General features: G+C 36.0%; 3 protein-coding genes across 5 annotated transcripts; 2 read left to right on the top strand and 1 right to left on the bottom strand.

Moving 5' to 3' along the window:
• The first annotated feature begins 1,829 nt into the window (after positions 1-1,829).
• Positions 1,830-7,968, top strand: LOC140988189 (protein STRUBBELIG-RECEPTOR FAMILY 8-like). 2 transcript variants are annotated; one of them, XM_073457164.1, is made up of 16 exons: positions 1,830-2,156; positions 3,134-3,266; positions 3,377-3,448; positions 3,526-3,591; positions 3,688-3,759; positions 3,862-3,933; positions 4,446-4,517; positions 4,622-4,687; positions 4,796-4,861; positions 4,961-5,265; positions 5,623-5,879; positions 6,212-6,483; positions 6,580-6,715; positions 6,974-7,116; positions 7,228-7,384; positions 7,587-7,968. In XM_073457164.1, the coding sequence occupies exons 1-16, from the start codon at positions 2,042-2,044 to the stop codon at positions 7,734-7,736; spliced, it is 2,154 nt and encodes a 717-aa protein (XP_073313265.1). In that variant the 5' UTR covers positions 1,830-2,041; the 3' UTR covers positions 7,737-7,968. The 2 variants fall into 2 exon arrangements, with proteins under 2 accessions (XP_073313265.1, XP_073313266.1); XM_073457165.1 differs by having other exon boundaries at positions 1,832-2,156; positions 3,188-3,266.
• Positions 7,969-9,411: 1,443 nt separating this feature from the next.
• LOC140988245 (O-fucosyltransferase 15-like) lies at positions 9,412-13,693 on the top strand. Its single transcript, XM_073457254.1, has 10 exons — positions 9,412-9,952; positions 10,446-10,535; positions 10,649-10,748; positions 10,849-10,910; positions 11,036-11,124; positions 11,369-11,489; positions 12,012-12,155; positions 12,298-12,632; positions 12,875-13,115; positions 13,287-13,693. Exons 1-10 carry the CDS (start codon positions 9,509-9,511, stop codon positions 13,593-13,595), a joined length of 1,935 nt encoding a protein of 644 aa, XP_073313355.1. The 5' UTR covers positions 9,412-9,508; the 3' UTR covers positions 13,596-13,693.
• A 1,019-nt stretch (positions 13,694-14,712) lies between these two features.
• LOC140987448 (homeobox protein knotted-1-like LET6) lies at positions 14,713-18,557 on the bottom strand. 2 transcript variants are annotated; one of them, XM_073455954.1, is made up of 4 exons: positions 17,721-18,557; positions 17,310-17,556; positions 15,213-15,457; positions 14,713-15,120 (listed from the first exon to the last, which is right to left on the bottom strand). In XM_073455954.1, the coding sequence occupies exons 1-4, from the start codon at positions 18,090-18,092 to the stop codon at positions 14,917-14,919; spliced, it is 1,068 nt and encodes a 355-aa protein (XP_073312055.1). In that variant the 5' UTR covers positions 18,093-18,557; the 3' UTR covers positions 14,713-14,916. The 2 variants fall into 2 exon arrangements, with proteins under 2 accessions (XP_073312055.1, XP_073312056.1); XM_073455955.1 differs by having other exon boundaries at positions 17,313-17,556.
• Between the last annotated feature and the right edge of the window lie 503 nt (positions 18,558-19,060).

Below are 19,060 nucleotides of genomic sequence, written 5' to 3'. Positions count from 1 at the left end.
CTGCTATTAATTGATACTATGCTACAAAAGCCAAATTTATTATGAGGTAATGGTACCATCTAATCCATCTGTCTCCACATCCTAACATTGATTATGGTTCTCACAACATAATCAATGTCTCATAAAATCAAACTAATCAGGTGTGGGTTATTAATAAAGTAATTGTACTTATGTGGTCCAATTTAATTAACAATCAAAGGAAAAAAAAAGGCTTATTTACCTTAAGACCATGTACAATGGACGAGAAAACACTAGCGATCTTTTTCAATTCTCATCCCTTCAAAAGGGCGGAGAAATCATGCGAGAATTAAAATTTAAATTAAAATAAATATTATCTTTCTTAAAAAAAATTATTAATTTCATGTATTTTTTCTGTAAGTTTTTATATTTAAATTATATATTTTTTAATATAATAAAAATTTAATATTTTATCATGGTTGACATACCAACTTCTGAAGATGTTATAAAGTGACCAGTATTTGTAGAGACACGCTGTAAAACAAGTGAGGCATTCAAAAGAAACGTAGGGTAGACACATTACTGCAAGAGGCGGGGTGGGAAGGAAACATGAAGACCCAAATCAGTGAAGATGGCGCAGACTACGAGATAATAAACAACAATTGACATAACCAATGCATCCGCGGACAATCTGCTGTCACAAATCATAAAACTTGAGACTTTTTATTAATATTTTTATAAGTTTCAAATATATTATCCAGTGTCTATTTATAAAATCAACAATATATACCTAACTTGATTTTGTCTATATAAGAAGATTGCCCATAACAAGTAAGAAGCAAATAAATTGCAATTCAAGTAAGGGATGCATTTGCCTTCAAGATTTTGTGTTAATAGTACAAAAGTTGGGATGAAGCAAAAGCACTATTCATTCTGAAAGATCAAAGAATTTCTTGAAGGAAATGATGAATTCTGGTCAAATCTCTAATTTCCTTGGCATCATTCGACATTATAAACTCAAAATGAACTGAATTAATAATAATGGAAACTAAAAAAAAGCGAAGACTAGAAAATTTCATTTGCTTTTGTCACAATAGAAAACTTTTCTCCACTAACAAAAAGCATCATGGGAAACACATTCCAAATCAAGAGTCTAATTAAAAAGTTACCTCTCCAAGTGGCCCGTATTTGGCCAGGTGAGGACAATCTAGTCATTTATGCATTTTTACCTGCACTTTCGGTTAGGGGTGTTCATCGGTCGGTTCGGTTTTTGATTTTTAATTTCGGTTTTAGAAATATATAATCCGATATCCGAACCATTTTCTTCGGTTCGGTTTTCTATTAAAACGGTTCGCTTATTTCGGTCGGTTAATTCAGTTTTGGTATAATTATTTAAATTAATAATTAATAATATAAATATATTGTAAAATATAATATGCTAACTTTCTACATGTTTTCTTAGTAAAATATTTAAATATAAGGTCTAAATCAATTAAACAAACAACAATCAACTAAAAATTGTTCAAAATAGTTTTTCATTCATTAGATATCATATCAAAACATATAATATAAATATAAATATAAATTTTTTTTATTAATTTAATGAAATTTCGGTTTTTTCGATTTTGACATATATAATCCGAAACCGAACCAAATAAACTTCGGTTTTAACTTTTATATCTGAATTACAAAATTCGACTTTCGGTTCGGTTTTTTCGATTTGAATTTTCGATTTTTTCGATTTTATCCCAAATTTGAACACCCTTACTTTCGGTTTCCATGTAATGTGGTCTTTTGTTTTTTTTTAAATATATAGGATCATTGGAAAATCGCATGTTCTTCCAATTTTGACCCCAATCTCTTTATTTAATCGTGTTCCATCTCTTTTTAGAGTAGAATAATACCTTACGTTTTCTGTGTCTTCACGAGTGAAGCTATCTGTGTGAATCTCAGATGAGTGCAGCTGACGATTGTGAAACCTCCCACAGGTGATAGCACCTCCACCTCTTCCGGCGCATTCTGCGCTGCTCTCCGCCATTGACTGCTTAGTTATCACAACTGTGACGCGCTGTACATTCTGGTAATGGAGAAAGCGGTGGCCATCTCTTCTCTATTCCTCACTCGCCTTCTGGTAATCTGGGTGGCGGTGATCTTCAGCTTCGGTGTTCCGGTTGATGCTACTACCGATCCCAATGATGGTGAAGCTTTAAGATGTTTTCTGTTTCTTACAAAATATTTGGCTGAGGTGAACCTTTATAGAGTTAATGTAAAATGTGGTGACTTCGCTAAATAGCTCGTGTTACCTCTTTAGAAACCTGAGGTTTTTCGCTTTTTTTTTTTTTTTTTTTTTTTTAATAAAAGGTTTTCACTTTTTGGTGCGTTGAGTTGGTGCTACCAATGTGTGCGAGAGGAGAATGCTAAGGTTTCTGGTTGGAAATAATATGCCTGCGAGTCTGGGGAAAACTTTAGGATTTCGTGATGTAATCTTTCAGAAGTGTTAAAATGAGCTCAGGATTCCAAGAAAATGAAAGATCAAATAATTTCTTGAAAAAATGGACGTCCTAATTCTGTAGGATGTTGATGTGTGGACGGATAATCTATCGAAAATGTGTGTGTTTGTTTGTAATTTGTTCGTGTCGAGTTTAGTATCCAAACTGAGTTTTAATCAGCCCTAAGATAGGTTGGAAGAAATCTTTGTCTTTCAATTTTACATTTTAAAATCATTAAGGATATTCGTTTCCCGTGGACAAAAGGAATTTAACTCGGGAATATCTATTGTGTAGTTGTTTCATGTTTTTAGCTTGGTATTGCTGGATAATTGAGTTTCTGCTTGTGCGTTCTGCTCCATGAGTCTAACTACATTATCAGAGTCATGTTACAGGAATCTGTCTGGAAAACAGAGATAACTGAGTTTTTTCCTTCCTTTTTCTGTGTTTGATAGTAAAAAATGGTTACACATTGGGATCACTGCATGAAAAGCAGAGCCTTGATTTATTCTTATCATACAAATGGGGCCAGTTATGTTTTACGTATAGTCATCGTGTGTATCACCTTGTTTAGGATCTGCATACACAAACATGAAGCTATAAATCCCGTATGGATTGGTTGCCCTTGATTATGTTCAGCTAACGTGGATTTAAATTTGTTTGACCTGGTCTGTCCTGCCTCTATGCAGTACAAGGGCTTCAAATTTTGTACACTTCATTGAATAGTCCTTGGCAGCTAACAGGATGGAGATCCAGCGGCGGTGATCCCTGTGGAGAGTTGTGGAAGGGAGTTATCTGCCAAGGTTCTTCTGTAGTGTCTTTGTGAGTTTTAATGTCCCAGATTTATTGTTTCTCTGGTATCACATGTCTTTTGAGTCATTAATCTGTTTGAATTTCAGGATTGATGACATACTTTTATTGATTTGGAACAGGCAAATGTCTGGGTTGGGACTGAGCGGAACAATGGGATACTTGCTCAATAACCTTGTGTCACTAAAGTCATTGTATGAGAGCTCTCTAACTTATATGAATAAAGTATTACCAATGCTCTTCATCTCAAGCTTTCACTCTTTGGTTGCAGGGATTTGAGTGGCAATAGTATCCATGATTCAATTCCGTATCAGCTACCACCAAACCTGACAAGCCTGTAATTTGATATCTTACGAGGACTCAACTTTTTGTAGTCGCTAATACTTGATTTCCATCATCAGTTTTTACTAAAGCTTGTTCTATCTTGTGGCAGAAACCTTGCAAACAACATCATAAGCGGGAACCTTCCTTATTCTCTTTCTAGTATGACCTCACTTACTTACCTGTAAGTGGCATAGTTTTTCTGACTCATATTTGACATTTCTTATAGTGTGAGCCATATGTCTTTGGTTATTTTAATGCCTAACACCTGTTATTTATGGTATAGGAATGTTAGCAGAAATATTTTGTCTCAGGGAGTTGGAGATTTGTTTGCCAATCATTCTGCTCTAGCAAACTTGTAAGTCAGTTATATTTCTGAATACCAGTTCGTGAATATTGGTCTATGCTTTAATCTCCATCTATTCCTTTTTGTTCATTTGAAATTTCGCTCGATCATTATACAAAATATTCCGATATTTCTCATTCATAGAAATGTAAATCTTCTTTGAGTTTGTCTCTTCTCATGTATTGTACCCTTGATCAGTTTTTGTTGTTTCTGAGCTTTTAAAGTACTTGTATTATATGTTCTAGCATACTTAAATGGTGAGGTTATTATCTTTGTACATATTTTATTTACCAATTATTGCACCCATGATTCACGATAGTGGCTCTAATCGGAAGTTCTGGTTCATTTGTTACAAACAGACGTGCCCTTTGCAATCAATGTTAAAACAAAGATTTGTTATAATTAGAAGCAGGAACAAACATTTTCAAAGTATCCTGCTCATCTATGTTCGGTGCTGGACCACCACTATCTGTTTCAGGATCTGTTCATTTTGTAAGTATATAATTATTGCGATGCAATTGCAGGGACATTTCATTCAATAATTTTACTGGAGATCTCCCACCTTCCTTCAGCACTCTAACCAATCTTTCAACTCTGTGAGTATGGCAATTATGACCTGTTTCGAGTTTTTTTCCCAGTTTTCACGTTCTCTTTATTTTTTTGCTCCTCTATGTACATCTTCATATCTTCATTTTCACAGTCGAGTGCAGAACAATAAACTTACTGGTTCTCTCAATGTTCTCGTCGGTCTGCCTTTAATCGATTTGTAAGTGTTGCACTCCACATATCAAGTATCATTTCATTTGCTAAATCTGAGGAAAATTGGACGAACTTAATGGCTTTGATAAGTTGCTCATTATGCTGATGTCTGCAGAAATGTTGCTAACAATAATTTTAGTGGCTGGATACCCCAGGAACTAAATTCGGTCACCAATTTTGTGTGAGTTGTGCAGTTATTTTAGAAGTGAACTAATCAGATAGTAGACGTAATGCTCTTGCTCTAGGAAAAAATTCTGATCCTACACTTGTCTTATATCAGATATGATGGAAATGGGTTTGCTAATGGTCCTGCTCCTCCTCCTCCACCGTATACCCCACCTCCTCCAGGTCGCTCCGGCAACGGGAGCAATCACACTCCTAAAAGTGGTCATACACCTGAATCTAATGCTCGAAATGGAAATAAGAAGAATGGGTTAACAACAGGGAGCATATTGGGGTGGGTTCTAGGATCTTTGTCTGCAACTATTTTGTTGCTTCTTGCCCTAGTTTTTTGCCTTCGAAGGGAATCCAAGAAGGAAATTTCTGCACGAACCTCAGTGGGAACCCTTCCCAGCAATGATAAAGGTAGTACCTCCTCTAAGCGTGATTCATTGTATAAATATGTCTAATTTGTTAATATGGATTCAACTATATGGTGTTTCGCTGCTCTTTTACATAACACGTGCAATTGAAACCACCTAATGAAAATATGCCATCCATGTATAAAACTGTTGCTGTCATTGTGCACTAATGTCACTCTTTTGGCATATGAAAGAATCATTTCTTGTAACTAGTGTTAAACAAAAATCTGAAGTACATAGAACCATTCTTTAATATATGTAGATTTGATAAATTTTATCAAATGTAGACATGATTCCTGTTTATTGTCCTTTTGTATATACTCATTTTATCAATTCATCTCGCACTCTTTTTGGTCCCAAGTGAACACAGAGATGCAAGAGCGCCGTGCGAAGCCAACAGCCACTGTATCTGATCTGAAGCCCACAGCAATGGAAAACATGACAATTGAACGATTACAGGGAAAAAATGGATCTGTCAAAAGAGTGAAGTCCCCAATAACCGCCACTTCTTTTACAGTTGCCACTCTTCAAACTGCAACTAATAGCTTTAGTCAGGAAAATCTGATTGGTGAAGGTTCCCTTGGTCGTGTCTATAGGGCAGAGTTTCCCAATGGGAAGGTAATTTCCCTTGTTCTTGGGAAGAACATTTACAATATTTTCATGTGAATTTACCTAATAATGTGATACAATCAGTGCAACGCAATTTGATGGATATGTTCTGCCTTGCTTTTCCACCTGTCTATAAATTTCAATTAAATAAACTGTAATTTTTGGTGTTAACTGACATCATGCATGGAATTGATGATTCAACTTTGCATATTTTTAGCCCCTGATGCTATTGATTTGAAATGATGTTGATGACATTTTAACATTGTGGCATGTGATTGTGTGTCATTGACCTAAAATTCTTGTGCTTGGATGTTACATATGTTTTAAATGTTCTTTTCCAGATTATGGCCATAAAAAAGATAGACAGTGCAGCATTGTCTCTGCAGGAAGAAGATAATTTTCTTGAAGCCATTTCTAATATGTCACGTCTGAGGCATCCAAATATTGTTGCACTGGCAGGATACTGTGCAGAGCACGGGCAACGTCTTCTGGTTCATGAATATATTGGAAATAGTAACTTACATGATATGCTGCACTATGCTGATGAGAGGAGCAAAATGCTGACATGGAATGCACGTGTTAGAGTAGCACTTGGCACTGCTCGGGCTTTGGAGTATGTTGTGCATGGAAAGAACTTTAAACACACTCATGCACTCACATGTTCTCCTTCCCTCTGGCTTGAATATTGAAGTTCAGCTCTTTTTGGTAGGTACTTGCACGAAGTGTGTTTGCCTTCCGTTGTACATAGAAACTTGAAGTCCGCAAACATTTTACTTGACGATGAGTTCAATCCCCAGCTTTCAGATTGTGGATTAGCTTCTCTAACACCGAACACAGAACGACAGGTAAAACAATGTTGTAAATTTGTACATCAAGTTGGCTTCTGCTCCTATTCATTTAGTTACATTCTTGTGGGATGTATGTTGGTTTATAGAGTCTTTCTTTGTAGATCTTAGAGGTCAAAATCACTTACATGACGGACTAGAAAATGCATGGGTTGTTTGGTTGGGTCTCTTGCTCATTGATTTGTCTAAAATCTTTGAAATTATTGATTGGCGAGCAAAAAAGGTTTATAACATAACATTTCCTCCCAATGTTGACAGGTTTCATCGGCCCAAGTGATTGGTTCATTTGGCTACAGTGCACCTGAGTTTGCCTTATCCGGGATGTACACTGTAAAAAGCGACGTATACAGTTTTGGTGTTGTTATGTTAGAGCTCCTGACTGGTCGGAAACCGCTTGATAGGTAAAACGAGAGCTTACATGATATGATTATTATAGCTGTGATTTTAAAATATTCCAGCAGAACATCAACTTTTGTTGTTCTATGATCCTTCAAATTCATCCCCATTTTCAGTTCAAGAGTGAGATCAGAACAGTCACTTGTGAGATGGGCCACTCCTCAACTCCACGATATCGATGCTTTATCAAAGATGGTTGACCCTATCTTAAATGGAATGTATCCGGCCAAGTCTTTGAGCCGTTTTGCAGATATCATTGCCCTCTGTGTTCAGGTAAGGCCTCGCACTAGTATTATGTGATGATGTCTCAGCGATTTCACTAGCAATTGAGAAATAGTTCACAAGTTTGAGATGCTTTCTCACCTAATATATTAGTGTCTTTTGAAATCGCTTTTGCTCTTAGACTTATGGCTTGGCACAGTAGGCCACTGTGTTCAGAGTTTGAAATTGAAACTAAATAATAAATCCAATGCAGCCTGAGCCTGAATTTCGACCTCCCATGTCTGAAGTCGTGCAAGCCCTGGTTCGGTTGATGCAAAGGGCAGTGATCGTCAAGAGACAACCCAGTGAGGATTCGGGTTTTGCATTCAAGAATCCAGATCATGAAGCAGATGACTTGCAGTAGCATGTATCCAAAATCCTTTGCAATTTTTTTGAAAGTTGTGCGAAGGTCCAGAGGCCACAAAGGAAGTAAATCAGTGAAAAGGAACATAATAAGGGGCTGTCAAGAAATGTAATTGTGTTGCTTCACCGTGAGAAAATTGTTGCTATACATTTGTAAAATTTGGGATGCATATTATAATTTTATATTGGGCTGTTAGCAGCTGTCAAGTAAAATATAATGAGAGTTGGAAGCATGATCTCAAGCATAAAGGCAGAAGTTAGTGAATTAAAAACAGGCTGTATAACGCATGCCGTGGCACGATTTATGGAAGTGCTTCCCACTATTTCACGAGATTTCCATTGACTAAAATTTGTTATTGGTTCGGACAAATGATTGTGGAAAAATGATATTGTGAATACTAAATCTTTTTCCCCAAAATTGGAAATATTGATAACTGAATGCTCATTTTTGTATAAAACATGTTGGATACATCTCACAAACGTTTGCCATGCATGTCCACTTTGTTTTCATTTACTTTATACGCATAGCTCTGTGTCAAATGGTGTTTTAGGGAATGTAATAACCGAATGCGTCTCTGAATCATGAACAATATGTCAAATGTGTTTTAAAATTATTTAGAAAAATCAATATGTCAAATGGTGTATTTATTCATGTAACAATTTTTATGTAATAAGTATGTTAGTTTTGGGCTCTATCTTGGGATATTACCTCAACGATTTATCCAGTGGTTTCAAAAAAGGCTTGTACTTTTTGATAGAGCGTTTAAATTTCGGATAAAATCGAAAAAACCGAAAATCCAAACCAAAAAAATCGAACATTGAATCGAACCGAAAAATGAATTTTATAATTCGAACATAAATGTTAAAATCGAAATTTATTTGGTTCGGTTTCGGATTATATATGTCAAAACTGAACCGATCGAAAAAATTGAAATTTCATTAAATTAATAATTTTATTTTTATTATATATTTTTTGAGATGATATTAGTAAATGATGAATTATTTTGAATAATATTTTGTTGATTGTTGTTTATGTAATTCATTTAGACTTTATATTTAAATGTTTTACTAAGAAATCATGTAAAAAGATAATATATTATATTTTATAATATATTTATCTTATTAATTTATATAATTGTATCAGAACCGAAATAACCGACCGAAATAACCGAATCATTTCGGTAGAAAATCGAACCGAACTGAAGAAAAATGGTTCTGATATCGAATTATATATTTGTAAAATCGAAAATCGAAAAAATCGAAATAAAAATCGAATCGAATCGAACAGATGGATGAACACCTTTGTTATGATGTGATATATTGTGCAATTTTGAAAAAAGAGATCAATTTGCAATCATTGGATAAATATTTTGACCCTACTAAAGATAGGGGTGTCAATCGGGTCGGGTTTCGGGTCAACCCGCGAATTTTTTTTTTCCCAACCCAAACTCTAAGCAACCCGAACACGAACCCGTCTAACCCGATTTTTTTTTATTTTTTTTAAAAAAAATTANTAGCACTAACTCGAACCCACCCAACCCGAACCCGACCCGAACCAAAAAACCCCAAACCGAACCTGATTTTTTTCGTGTTGGATCGTGTCGGGTTGATGGATCGTGTCGCATTTTGACCTCCACCCACTTTTTTAAAGAGAGGCCCTGAAGCTCCATCTATCTAAATATAAAGGGCTAGATCTTCGGTCTTAAGTTATGTATCGATCAATCTTTGATTTATTCCGAAAAAAAATCCGAAGCTTATTGGAAAAGAGCAGGGATGTCCCACTCCAATCTCTCCGACCTCACCACGACAAGTGGCAACACGTCCAACGAAGAATATGGCGATGATCCACCAATTTCAGGGTTTCGGGTTCATTCCCGGAAGTCAAGTAGTCCGGCCCGTCTGAGCGGTTCTTCACCTGTCAATTCTTTCGGGTCGTTGCCCCCGACCAGATTCTCGGCCTTTTCCCTCTCACCCGACTCTTCGACGACGTGGTTTGATGGGTTTCTTTGCGGTGCTGTAATTGATACCAAGAAAATGAACAAAGCCAAGATAAAGGTGTGGTATAGGAATAAGAAGACGATTGGATTGGCGGTTTTGATTGGTTCTTTTTTCTTGATGAATTGGTGGATGCTTTCTCGAATCCAAGAACCGGGTCGAACCCTTGAGGAAATCAAGGTTAAGTTGTTGAAAGCAAATTCTTCCACCGTATCTATCCGGGTATGCTGTTCTTTTTTTGTCATTAATTCTTTCTTCCTCTTTTCTCGTAATTTCCCGAAAATATACGGTTCCCATATGTTAAAGTTGACTCTTTGGGGTCTATTAGGGTATCTACAAATATTTGTGCCCCGAAAGGATAAAGATTTTGAATGGCCTACTAACAATTTGTGTCCATGGAGATGGACCAGATGGTTTTATTTAGTTGTCACAATTGTTTATACTGGAGATTAGTTAATTTCCTTGATGGAGTTGTCAACTTATCAATAGGAACTTCCTATTTTCTAGTACGAAGACTACTTAACAGGACCACTTTGGACACTCATTAGCGAATCATCTTAACAATTTCCTCCTTTAGTTCATCTAATCTAAACTGGGGTGGTAATGAGAATGGTTGTCAATCTGAATGTTGAAAATATCAGCACTCTTTTTCTTATAATGTTCTATTATATGTTGCAAATGATATTATACAAGACAGTGTTTTGTATGGATGTAGGGAGAGTTAGAAAAGCTTGGTAGAGGGAGAAAACCTCAGAAAACAATATTTGTGAGGCTTTTGTCTAAGGCTGCTCATGCATTAGCTGAGGTATGTTCAAACTTGAGGTTCAACTTTTTTTAACCTTGATCTCATGGGATGTTATGAGTTTGATTATTGTGTTTTCATATTCTCTCTTAGGTTGAATATGTTTTAATATGCAGGAACAGAACAAGCCTGAGCCTAAGGACTTGTGGGTGGAACCTTACATCCGTGCTTCTTCCTGGACTCCTTGTTCTCATACAAGAGATTGGAAACCTAGTGGTCTCTCTCTCCTCTCTCTCTGTGAAATTACAGAATCTTGTGCTTGACTGATATTTCATAGTTATATGATGCCTAATTCTGCAGTTATTTTTAATTTCAGAGGGTGACAATGGTTATATAGTGGTCACCGCAAATGGTGGAATAAATCAGCAGCGAGTTGCTGTATGTGTTTCCTCTTTTCATTTTGGAAGCCCTATGCTTCATATATATTGTTTTTATTTTTTTCAAATTTTATAATTAAATGAAACCATTTCTATTTCCTAATTAATTCACGTGGTTGATAACAGGTGTGCAATTCTGTTGCTATTGCTAGGTTACTTAATGCAACACTTGTTCTTCCCAAATTTATGTACAGCAGTGTTTGGAGAGATTCCAGGTGCTGTTTGATAGATTTGGTTTTGCAAGGGTTGTCTGGTGTTCTTTTGATACACGCGCTTTTAACTATGTCATATTGAACGAATTTTTCCTAGTTTTTCGGCCACTATTATTTTCCGGCCACATCACTACTTCATTTGAAGTGTTTTTTTGCTTTTAAATGAGTTTCTCCATCTATTGTGATGTCGAGTATCTATTGTGTTCTCTGAGCAATACATTGATGACCAAATTTTGTAATCTCATAGTCAGTTCGGGGATATATACCAGGAGGAGCATTTCATCAACTACTTGAAGCCTGATATTCGAATTGTCAAGAAACTTCCAAAGGAATTGCAGTCATTAGACTTAAATGCCCTTGGAAGTGTGGTGAGATTCCATTTCAATTTATTCTAGATACTTAATTCCAATTAAAATTTGTTCTTGTAATCCAAATCGGGGTTGTAAGATAAGTTGAGCTGGCTTAGAGTCTTAGTAGTCAGCTTGATTTGAGCTAACAAGCCAACTCTCAAGCTTTTAGTTATTGTTTGGAATTTTAATAACATATATAAGATTTAATACTTTTTATTTAATATATAATATTGTTCTTATATAAAAATATTAAATTATATTTTTAGATAAATTTCACAAATACATTTTGAATTCGAGCTCGCAAGCCAAATTTGGATATGAGCTCACGTATATATTCGTGAACAAAATTTATAAACTCACGTAACTAGTAAGCTCGTGAGTCTGCTTGTGACCCAAGCTCGCTAGTTTTGATATAAAGCTCGACCATTTTTTATTAAGAGCTCATGAAGCTCAAGCTCAGTTTCTTAGTCGGGCATGAGCTCGAGTCATGTGTGCCCCTACTACAAATGCTGTAGCATAATACATTAACTTTCATTTCAGGTGACAGATATAGATGTGGTAAAAGAGGCTAAGCCAAGTTTTTATTTGAAAAATATTCTTCCCGTTTTACACCGTAACAGAGTCGTCCATTTTGTTGGATTTGGGAACCGATTAGCATCTGATCCCATACCACGTCAAATACAGGTATATTAATAGCTTTTACCTTATCGGTTTATGCCAACCTATAAAGTGTCTGGACTCTCTATCCTTCCAAATTATAATTTTGCTTCTTCATTCTCGTTGCATGTTTTTCCACTTTGCTTCCTAATTAAAGAACATCATCTAGAGACTTCGATGCAGATGCAATTTTTATGCCCTGAGGTTTGTTCCAAAATTACAAGAAATGGGCGCTCTGCTGATTCAGAGAATGCGTCAAAATGATACCGGCTTGGGACTTTTGGACCATTATCTTGTTGGCCCTTTTTCAAAGTCAAAGATGAAGGGGCAAAAAGTTCATGCAGCTAAAACATCTAGATACTTGGCCTTACATCTGAGATTTGAAATTGACATGGTGGCTCATTCTTTGTGTGAATTTGGTGGAGGTGAAGAAGAAATGCAAGAATTAGAGGCTTACAGGGATATCCATTTTCCTGCATTGGCAGAGCTGAAGAAGACTAAAAGGTATGTACTTCAGTATTGATTTGAGTTTTATGAACTCGTTCCAGATTATTGAGACTAAAGCCAGCCACCGACTTCTGAGAAATGCATTTTTTTGGAGTAGTTATCCAAGTTTGTTCTTTCTTGTGTATTGAACTAGTTTTTGCAGGTATATATGGTGATTGAGGGTTTTGAAGTATTCACATTTAGACTTACGGATGTGTCTGCCATTATCACATGGTTCTTGACGCAAATGTCTCACGCAGGTTACCCTCCCCGACAGATTTAAGATCGGAAGGACTATGCCCGTTAATGCCGGAGGAGACAGTGCTCATGCTTGCGGCCCTTGGTTTCAACCGGAGGTCTCACATATACCTTGCAGGGGCTCATATTTATGGAGGGAAGTCGAGATTGGCAGCCTTGACAACATTGTTTCCTAATTTAGTAACCAAAGAAAACTTGCTTTCTTCTGCTGAGATCGAGCCATTTGCAAATTTCTCATCTCAGGTAAAATTGAAATTTACCATCTATTGTTGTTCTGCTTCAATCGTATTGTTAAATGTAATTGCGGGATGAGTTTTTCATCCTTTCCTATTTGGGTTGTCACGTTTGCCTAAGATGGATAATGTTTCTCGAAGTACGGTTATTTAGTTCCTTATGAGTGAAATTTTTTTGCAGTTGGCTGCACTTGACTTCATAGTTTGCACAGCTTCAGACGTATTTGCCATGACAGACTCTGGCAGTCAGTTTTCTTCTCTAGTAGCAGGTTATCGAATCTATTATGGTGGGGGGAAGATGCCATCAATCAGGCCAAACAAACGGAGGCTTGCTGACATTTTTGTGAAAAACAACACAATAGAGTGGAAGGTATTTGAGACGAGAGTGAGGAAGGCCGTGAGACAAAATAAACGTGTGTTTTCACGGCCCATCGGAAGAAGTGTATACAGATATCCTCGATGTCGGGATTGTATGTGTTATACGGCTTAAGTTTTGTTGTGATATGAGTGTTATCTGAGGTTCTGTAACATTTTGATCTGATTACTTTGGAAGATATATTTAATCATATAAAATCATTCTTTAGATTATTAACAATATTGTGAATACTTAGAACCTAAGAATTCATGTCATTGGAGTGGACTCTTTTTTTTTCATGTATTCATCATATCACATCTTTAAACCTTGTTTTAATCACCTGATGTGATCGATCTCTTTTGTTCGACATCATTTGCTGAACATCAGTGGTATATTCATGGAACTGAAATTTTGATGTACTCTTGTCTTCAAATATGCATAAAATAACTTAAATTGTCAAAACTAGCTCTGCTTATTTGAGGCCAACATGTGCACGAATTTTTTTTCCAATAACTGAAAATTAAAAAGTGACATAATTTTAAGTTAATTACAAAAAGTAAATAGAATTTTTTTATTATATTGTGAATAGTATAAATCTTGTTTGAATTTAATTGTTGATATTTTCATTACTAATATACGCATGCACATATATCTACTTTGTGGTTATTAATTTGATGCATGCATATAAAATAGTTATATCTTGATCTTAATTTTTTGAGAGAAGATATTCTACATATAATATTAGTTAAAATTTTAGTTTAACATTTACGAAAATTTTTAGAAGTAGTGATTAATTAACGTTATAAATTTTATGTTGCACTTTAATCTAGAGGTTATTTGTAAATATGAAATAAATTAGAAATTTATATTTAATTTAGAAAAAAATTAGACCGAGAGAACGGTAAACCCACCGTAGTATGCACTTAATAAGCAGTTAAAGCATATATATTCAAGAAATTATTACACGCGTATAATAGTTTAAAGATGTTTATATTATCAATCTGCATTCATGAAACTAGAGTAATTGAGATATCTACTCGTAAATAAAATCGAATGTAAACATAATTCAAGCAAAAAACAACTGGATAAATCGCAAGACAACAGTTTACGTTAATTTTAGCAAAAATTTTCAATGTTGTCTACTCTAAAATAAATTCATCCCATAATACTGTTTATAATGGACGAAATTTATCAAGAAAGTAGACAAATAGATTAATGCATGAGCAGTAACGAAACAAGAACTTGAAAACAAAATAGAACTACCAGCAAAGAAGATTACAAATAATACTTAATATTCGGGGGTTCCAAATTTAGTTCTACTAGTACGTACTAGAATCTTAGAGCAGTTACAGTAATACGAAATATATAACATTATCATCAAACAAGTACAATTTAAATAGCAATTGATAGATTCGCTAGCATGCTTATCTATTTAAGTCTCCAGTTCATCATCGAATCAAAGAAACGAAGGAGAAATATCCATTGGGAACGGATTGCCCAAAATATTGTCCATGTAGTAGTGAGGATGAGCGGCGTCCATAACCACGAACTGCATATCCTCAGACGGTTTCCAATGGCGTTTCCTTTGGTTAATAAACCAGTTGTTTATTTGCTTCTGGTCCAGGCCTGTTGATTCGGCTAGGGATAGTTTCTGAGATTCCTACATTAATTGCCACCAAATTTCAATAGTTGATCACGAGTGTAGTAAAATGCACGAAAATGCAAGACATAGGGGGGGATAGATATCCATACAGATGGATAAGGCCATTTGTAATGTCTGCTCCACCAGTCGAGTAACTGTTGCCTTGCTTCTTTAGGCAGCTTGCCTTTCTTTCGTTTCTTCATGAATTCTTGTTTGAGGTTGCCCAAGTATCCACTATATTTTCGCAAGAGCTGACCTTTCAGTTCACGGTCTTCTGCTTGGGGGTCGATGAAACTGTTATTCACGTCAAATTCTTCTTCCGACGAACCATTTATGTCCACTGCTTCGCCACAAGCTGTGACATAACGAGCGGTTAGCCCTGTCCAAGCCAAAATATATAATTCCCACATAATTATATCAATGCCACCCTTACCATTACTTAAAATAAGATTTAATGCCTAAAAAATAGAATATGAAGCTTATCATACCACAAATTAAGATTGGAAAAACTGAAACGGCAGTTTTCTCAAAATTGGCTGATGGAAACAGGATAGAGAAGAAGTGAATGCGATCATCCAGCAAAATAGATATTTCAAGCACCGATAATATTATGTGTAATATCAATTTTGATATTTTGTCCACCCACCATGCCCACAAACGAACAGATATTCATCAATCGGATGTTATGAAGTATATTCTATTGTACATCCAATAGATGAGTGTTACCTCATTGGTGAACACGATAGGTAGACATCATATCAAAACTGTATATTAAATAACAGACACTATATTTTTAAATCATCACACTTCAGTTATACTAGTGGTCATTCCCAGTTTAGCTTAAAACAATCATCAAATCAAATAACTAAAAGTGCAAGCTCAACAACTACCACCCGCGGCTGGTACACTAACAAAGTTTGTTGAAATAATAAAAAAAGCTCCCTCTCCACCCAATGGAGTGCCCAAGTCAGGATCTAACCAAGTGCGATTTCAAAAAGATTATCAATATTATTTAAATCTATTAGTCACATGCGTGCTGTAAAATTTAAAGGCTCATTATTGAAGATATTTGTAGAGCACAAATATTTTAAGCTTAGAAAACATATCTATCTATCTATCGATCAACACACTGGTTAGCTAATCCTTAATAAGCCAACCATAGGCTTCTTTTATAGACTTTAGGCGTATCAATGTGTCTTCCTCACATAGTTGACTATCTTCAAGTCCATGCCCCACCAGAAAGCTGGCACAAGTACATAGAAACATTTCTTTCTACATTCGAAAGATCTTAATTATATATATAGTAAATGAACAAATATCTCAATCCTAATACAACCTGAAAGAAACACGAAAAGAACTATTCATGCAATTAAACCATGGATTCACCAAATCAAACATGGTGCAGATGTCCACAAGCATGCATTAAGTAGGCGTCCAGGAACCATCGAGTAACAGCCACAAATGTATTACACTAACATGATTTCGACATTCAAGCGAAACTCCATTGTAATAACAAGAAAACGTGCACTGGCAATCGCACACAGTCCTCACTCTCTTGTATCAACCTCGAATTAAGGAAATTTTAGAACTTAGAAGGTTATTCAAAGATCCATATGGTTCAAAGTCCTTGAACGCATTAAAGAAAATGAAAACAAGTTTCGAGCCAAATTTTTAGTCCCGTTACCTATACAAGCACACGTTTTTAACCTAATTCTAGAAATCTATATAAATTGAAATATTTTTAATATCAAGGAGTGACTTAACTACTAGATTCTGATTAAATTTTTCCACGTGGGGAAACTACAAGAACCAAACACAATGTTCACTTGTAAACATAAATTTTGACCTTCAGCCTCAATATTGCTTGATAAACGTCGTGCCACATTACAAGAAGGATTATTGAAAAATGGGCTTGGTTAAATTCACAAATCGTGAGTGAACCTAAAGAAACGACACAGCAACCTGAAGAATGTACTTGCAGAAGATGAAGTAGCATCTGGAAATACACACTAACAAAGGTAAATCCAAATAAACATTTTCTTGGAAACATGCACGTGCAGACGTCCATTCCCTATGTAAATCACAGAAAATAAAGTAGTAATTTGATAGTATATACAGTGAGATGAGAAGAATAAATTTCATCCGCTTATAAACAGAAAAAAAAAAAAAGAAGATAAGAATCAAAAGAGAGAGAGTAGAGGGCTTGCCACCAGAATCAGAGTGAGATAAAGTAAGGGCTTTGAACTGGCACTCAATCCTCGAAAGGAAAAGCATGGCTTCTTTGAAGGGTTTCGAGAGTTCTTGCTCATACTTTGCCAGCATTTCACAGTATGCCTCCATGAATTGGTCAAGTGCCGGATCTTCCCCGACGCGGCTTCTGTCGTTGCGGCCTATCGCGGTGGCGGACGCGCAAGCTTCCTCGAGCTTCGCGACCACTTCAGGCGGCGCTCCTATCTGTCTCAATATAGAGCACCCATCATCAGTTGGGCAGAGACCATGATTTAACTGTCTCTATCGCCTATCACTTCATTCTCAAAGACGTACGAGTGAACACAATTTAATATCCTCGATTATTTCCAAAATTGCAGTTAAGAAAAAAGTATTTACGATATTTTTACCTTTTGACAATTAACATAGGCAGCCAAGAGGCGAGGATAGTGTGGATGAGCCATGATCTTTGACTTGACGGAGCAGCTGCCAGCATCTCCGTCGCTTTCCATGAAATAATACCCAGTACTCGTATTAATGTTATGTTCAAGCATCATAGAACCGCCGCCGCCGCCGGAGCTGCTGTTGCGATTGAGGTCTTGTTGGTTAGTGGATGGAAGAGGTAGAAATATGGTCTGGCTGCAGTCCCCATTAGGGTCAGTAGCAGCCACCTGAGGCATAATCATCATGGGACAAAACCCATTTCCGTTATCTCCAAAACCCATGAAAGAAGTTCCCCTGAAAGAAGTGTTCATGTTACCTGAGCCCTCACCACCCTCCATCACACAATCTACTGCGTATTTCTACGTATGTGGGTTTTCGCCTTCTCTTTCTTTAGACCTCCTGCTTCTTGTAAAATGAGTATAAACCCTCAAAGATAACGTACTCGCATCCCTACTCTCTCTCTCTCTCCTTCCTGTTGTACACACGCATAAGCAATCTTTTTCTCTTTTTGAAGGTATCTCTGTGCAGGGGCCTCCCGAATTTTATGCTACTTGTTTCAGTCTTTTTACAGGAAATCCTAAATAGTTGTTGTAAAATTAATGGTAGTGACTTTTTAGTCAGTCGATTAAGGGTTCGTTGGTTCATGGATGGGTCTGAGAAAGCAAACTGTTCAGGTTTATCTCTTCTTTTTCGAATTGTGGCATACTACTGTGCTGTGTTGTTTTTATCATCATGACCATTAGAAATTTTTACTCACCCTATATATAAATATATTTTGCCTCTCTCTCTCTCTCTGAACAGACACAAGCAAAATGGAGTGAATAAGGAAAAGAAGCAAAGAAACACAATAAAAAGAAGAGAGAACCAAAAGGACTTGCAGAAGGCACGCGGTGTTTGCAGACGGAATCAGAAAACTAAGTGGTGCTTGTATATGGATTTCTAATATCTATCTCTATATATAGCCATAGATTTAGTTTTAACAGTAGAGTTTGGCCATGTTAATTCTTGGATGATTAATTGTGTTGCAAATCTTTACCTTCCCAATGAAACCTCTCACCGTATTTTCTTGCTCAGCCACTGAATCACTGCGTAATGATGTGTTTTTTTTTTAGGGAAAAGGTTACTAGGAAAAATTCAAGTAATGAGCTATCAAATCCGAATGCAGTTTTAAACTTTTAGTTATGTCCATCCTAGGAAATTTCGGAACAATTATTAAGTCCATGTTTTGGTTTTATCGATGCCCATGAATATTTGGAGGTGTTATTCTGGATCTATTTATATTTTTACAATTTATTATTATTTATTG

The sequence above is a fragment of the Primulina huaijiensis genome, chromosome 11 (genome assembly GCF_012295235.1).
Source record: "Primulina huaijiensis isolate GDHJ02 chromosome 11, ASM1229523v2, whole genome shotgun sequence".
Taxonomy (NCBI): Eukaryota; Viridiplantae; Streptophyta; class Magnoliopsida; order Lamiales; family Gesneriaceae; genus Primulina; species Primulina huaijiensis.
Note: the sequence above shows the minus strand (reverse complement) of the source record. Positions and strands in the feature narration are given on the sequence as shown.